The 5,496-nt window shown below is 36.6% G+C and overlaps 1 protein-coding gene across 1 annotated transcript; it reads left to right on the top strand.

Annotated features, from left to right (window-relative positions):
* Nucleotides 1-4,043: 4,043 nt before the first annotated feature.
* LOC103801227 (nuclear factor 1 B-type-like) lies at nucleotides 4,044-4,674 on the top strand (the record flags this gene model as incomplete). The annotated part of the gene is made up of 1 exon (XM_009073636.1): nucleotides 4,044-4,674. A coding segment is annotated over one exon (631 nt), but the record flags the coding sequence as incomplete, so codon positions are not given.
* Nucleotides 4,675-5,496: the final 822 nt, after the last annotated feature.

Genomic DNA, 5,496 nt, shown 5'->3' with positions numbered 1-5,496 from the left:
AAAGGATAAAGACAGTTTAAAAATAATCTTTCCTCTACATAATTAAAAATTAAAATTATACTGGCAATGAAAACTTATACCTTGCACTCCTTATTTGTCTAAAGCAAAAGATTGATTCATCTCACTGTGAGTTGCAACTGCATTAAAGTAGTGCTGCCAAAATTGCTCTCTCTATTGTGTTTTCTGTCTCTAGGGCTCTTGCGATGCATACTGACTGGTAGTATATGTTCAAAAGAAAATATTTTGGTATAAGTAAACATGGAACACCTGTTTGGTCTGAGCTCCTTGTGAAAGTGGTAGTTCAGTTTGTGCCGAGACTGCGCTGAAGCACTGTTTAGAAGCAAGTCTAAAATCCAAAGTACAGCTTTAAGACAAACCTTGGCAATTTGAGTGCTACCCATCACACTTTTAGTTAAAGTTTGGTGCATGAAAATAACTCCAAGGAAGAAGGAGACTTACCAAATGCAGTTTAATTTTGGGGGACTCCCTTCCTCTCCTTCCCATATGCCTCTTTCCCCCTGTTTTGGAAGGAGTGTAAACTGTGTTTATCTGTCTTGCTGAGCCATGAGTAAGAAGCAGTTACCGCTTGCCTTTTAGTACTTGGTCTCTTGTGATATTTTTGCCGTGGTTCTTTTTTATGTTATGGTACTCTGGAAACTCAGAATATGTTGTATTTTATTTTCCTCCTATATTTTGTTTCACTAAGCACAGAGAAAATCTATGCAGTGAAATTGGGTAGGTGAAGTTTTCTGTATGAAATTTTTAGACTTCTGTCTGGTATATTTATTGTATGGTCATCAGTTCAAATTTCCATTAATTGATACAGGGTTTATAAAAGTGGAAGACAGGAGAAGGTTGCTGCATTTCTCCTTTACCTTTTCCAAAAAGAAAATCTGGTCTATCTATCATCATTAGATGACTGCTTTTTTCCCCTTCCCTTTATTTGCAAGCTATGTAGATGTTCTATAGTAACTTCCATTTTAATTTAAATTGCCAGTGTACAGTGGTTCACCTGAGCTATTTGATATAACATTTGAAAATCTTACCTTCAAAAATCACTTTATTGCAAGAGCAACTGTGGCACATGGAGGACTGCCACATAAAACCAAAAAATAATTCAATATTGCCTGTGTGAATATTAAGGGAGAAAAATAAAATTCTGTAGAGGGCTTTTTAGGAGGTTTAGTGGAGAATGTGTGTGATTAATTGCAAATCTCCATTTAGGATCATTTTTATGGGCACTTCTTCTTGTCAAGTAGTGTTTCATTTGAAAAGACTCCAGATGCACAATGAATCTCTCTAAGAGATCTGATAAAATTGCTTCAGAACAGGATGTTCTTTGCTGTGTTTCTCCTTCATAGTCTTTCACATATATTTATATCTTTAAGTCTTAATGATACTGTGAAAGACAGGCCTGAATACAGTTTTTTAAGGATTGGGTTGATTGGGGGGTGTGTATTGCGTTTTTTTTCCTTCTCTCTTTGAAAAGGAAATATTCAACCACTACAGATTGGAATTTAAACAGTGGAATTCTTCTCTATAAAATTTTCATAGATGCAAAATGCTGTAGGTTATTATTGCTAATCCTATGTGCATTACCTCAAGGCATAACCATTCTGAAATAGTTTATGATGCTCTTCTTCACAATGAAAAGTAGATGTGCAGTATTCTAGTAGCATAGAATATATCCACATTAATTTTATTGCTATTAAAAGTTATAAATGCTGAAGTCTGTTTAGGTGTAGGGGAAATCACTGTATTGGGTCAAAAATTAATTTCTCCCAAAGCTCTTTAGCCACCTGCCTTCACCCCACCTTTAACCCCAGCTGTTAGAATTTTCAAAATCTGTAGTATGTTTTATTCAGCCTAAAATGAATTGTGAGGATTTAATACTATACATTCTTTATGCTTACATTAATTTTAAAATAATGAAATAATTTTATTTGAATAGTTCCATTAAGACGACTTCTGTAGAAGAAAAAGTAAACTTTCTTTAGTAGTTATAATTGTGGAGGGAAAAAAGCATGGCATCAGAAAGCATATGAAGATAGGGAAGTCTTATCATGGGCTGTGGTTACTCAGAGCAGTATTGCCTTCCCACACAAAGAACAGATTGTGGTTTAACTCTTTCCATGGCCTAGTTTTATGTGCCAGTATAGTATCAGAATTGTTCAAATCTGTGCTGGAAACTACTGATCAGTTTAATTGTTGCCTTTGTGGGTCTTTGTCAAGCATCATACTGTAATGCAATTGTTTATGTCCTGAAATATCTTCCTATATTGTTGCTCCTTTTTTTTTTTTCCTTTTTTTTTTTCCTGTGAAGATAACATGATCATAAGTAAACTGCAACTTTTCTGTTGTTTTCTGTTTGATTTGAGGACGGTTAGGGAAGAGAGGTAACTAGATCTAATGGGCATTTTTTTTACCATTCAGGAAATTTTGAAGTTTGTTTGAAATTAGAAGATTTAGACATGAAAATCTTGGCCTGAAGCTTCTACAATGGCAGTCTGCACTCTATAATTGAGATCATTAGTTATACTTTCATCATTTTTACCTAATGGAGTTAATCAGCCTATTGATTAAACATAATTCATTCCTTGTCTAGCAGCATAGCTAAAATAGTAGTTTGTTAATTGTATTCTTGAATATAATTGTATAAAAAAGGTTCAGTTTTAGTTTGATTGCACTCTGCCACTCAGTATGATGAGCAATCTGCATGGTATTTAAAACAAAATATGCCTGCACACAGGAAGAAAGATATCTTCCCTAAAGTCTCCTGTCCAAACCGAAATGCAATAATGTTTGATAAGCAGATTTCACTGTTTGAAACAGCAGATTTGTTCATGAAAAAGGAGTTTTTGGGAAAGGTCTATTTAGATAGTAACGTGAATGTGTAGGATGGTACTTTAAGCAGACAAACCAAATTAATTTAATTGCTATAGGATGTACTTGTAGACAACAACTTAGAATTACCTCTTTAATACAATCCATATTGCTGCTAGACAGAAGATAAGAACTTGCAGGTGAAGCCAGATGACAGAAAGGGATATTTTGAAACTCTAGATAAATTGCATGGATTTTGCAAAAGCAGCATTTGACCAGCGGTGGACTCGTAATGTCTCTTTGCCACAGCATGCAGAAACAAAAAGAATGCAAAGTTTGTGCCAAGTTGCCATTTTTCATTGTACACCTCAGATTGATTTTTAAGGGGTTTAGAATAATTGCCACACTCATGTGATCAGTTAACAAATTAACTGACTCTGTGGGGCTTCGAAACCCACAGTGGAGCTGCCGGAAGGACATAAATGTAATTTTTGTTCTCACCTTCATAAACTCTTATTTTACAGAGTTTGGGGGTGGTGGGAGGGAAGCCCAAAGAGCTGAAAGTACAGAAGCTTCTGTTCAGGATTTGTGTATGACATGTTGTGTCTTTTGCCCGCTTTCCCTTACTGTATACTGGTTTCTCTAGTTACCACCACTGGAATGGTGCTGTTTCAGTGTTGGAATGTTGGACGTTTGATAAGAAAATGGATCAAGTTTAATGGCGCATGCTCTTTGTGCCACCAGCAGTCTCTTGCTGAGAGCATGCTCCAAAAGCGGGAACTGTGTGGCATTACACTGAGCATGTATATGCTTTGTGTTTCTGTGCCACAGAGAAGAGAAATGAACTGTGCCATTCGCCTCAGCCTTCTGAACGTTTCTGCTCAGATTTTTTAAAACTGTATAGTGTCCTCTTTGTGCAATGGTACTTTTCTTGATGTTAGCTGTTCACTCAGATATTTAAATGTTAGGAACAAAACATCTTGGTAGCATCTCTTTTAAATTATGTTGTCTCTGCAGCATTGTGGGATGAAGTGAGGGAAGGCATACAAAATAAAATCTTCACATGGTTCTTTCAAGGAATGAAATATGGGGAAAATGCGATTCTCTGTGCACTTTTTTGTCTGGTGCCCGATAACAGTAATAATTTCATCAAAGGTGTTATGCAGAAATTTGTGTAAATTTTAAGTGTTTATTCTCTTCTCCTTGTATTTCACTTTTAGATTTTCAATAACCTTTTGCGATACTGCTTTGATTATGAGAACTTGCTGACTTTGAGTTTTCTTGCTCTCTTCTTTTTTCTCCTCCACTTCTTTCCGCAGGATGAATTTCACCCGTTCATTGAGGCACTTCTTCCACATGTCCGTGCAATTGCCTATACTTGGTTCAACCTTCAGGCTCGAAAACGCAAGTACTTTAAAAAACATGAGAAACGAATGTCAAAGGATGAGGAAAGAGCAGTCAAGGATGAGCTACTTAGTGAAAAGCCTGAAATTAAACAGAAGTGGGCATCCAGGCTCCTGGCCAAGCTGCGCAAAGATATTCGCCAAGAGTTCCGGGAGGATTTTGTGCTCACGGTGACTGGGAAGAAGCACCCATGCTGTGTATTGTCCAATCCTGACCAGAAGGGCAAGATTAGGAGAATCGACTGCCTGCGGCAGGCTGACAAAGTCTGGCGTCTGGATCTAGTCATGGTGATCCTGTTCAAAGGCATCCCCTTGGAAAGTACGGATGGAGAACGTCTCATGAAATCCCCACATTGCACAAATCCAGCACTTTGCGTCCAGCCACATCACATAACAGTATCAGTCAAGGAGCTTGATTTGTTTTTGGCATACTACGTGCAGGAGCAAGGTAGGAAGCAGATTGTCATGTTTCTATGTTACTATGTCAAACTCTGATTCCAAGTAGCCCTGTTTCCCCTGTGGGCTGGCTTCCAGTGAAACATTATTCTGTGGTCTATAGACATAATGTGGGTACATATCCATTTGTAAATCAGCATGTATCCGTATTTAGTTAAACACACACGTATTCGTACAGACCTGTGTAAATGACATGCATATTTGACATACATGCCTCTTTCTCTTTCGAGAGAGACACATACCAAGGCAGTACTTTCATTCTGCTGAAGTTGCCTTTTTCTGGTCAAAAAGTGGCAATATATAGTCATGACCTCAGAAAACATTCTTCTTGCTTTCAAGATGCTTTTTTTAAAAAGAAAGAACCCACCCCAGTACTGTTAGTAACAGATTCAGGTATGTGTAATTGCACTGTCACAAGAAATACTACAAGTATTTATTATTGCTTTGCAGTTACAAATAATCAAGAAGTCATCCTTAAACTGATGAATCTGCTATCATCACATTGAAGAGCAATTATAGACTTTCTCATGCCTGTAAAACAAAACTTGAAAAAACTTTAGCACCGATATGCTTTTTAAAAATACCAAATAGAATCAGAATTACAGCATACAACATGTAACGTTTTATTCATATTTTACATCACTAGCTCATCTTACCAAGCTAATCTTTAAAACAGATATCAAAGTAATAATATTTCGAGACAATTTTCTATGAAGAGTATATTTTCGTAATCACACTCATATACTTAATTTTATTTGGCAGGTAATTGAAATGTGGAAAATTGGAGGAGCACTATGGAAAGCTTCTTAAACTT

This window comes from Acanthisitta chloris, unplaced genomic scaffold (assembly GCF_000695815.1).
Source record: "Acanthisitta chloris isolate BGI_N310 unplaced genomic scaffold, ASM69581v1 scaffold25814, whole genome shotgun sequence".
In the NCBI taxonomy this organism is placed as follows: domain Eukaryota; kingdom Metazoa; phylum Chordata; class Aves; order Passeriformes; family Acanthisittidae; genus Acanthisitta; species Acanthisitta chloris.
Note: the sequence above shows the minus strand (reverse complement) of the source record. Positions and strands in the feature narration are given on the sequence as shown.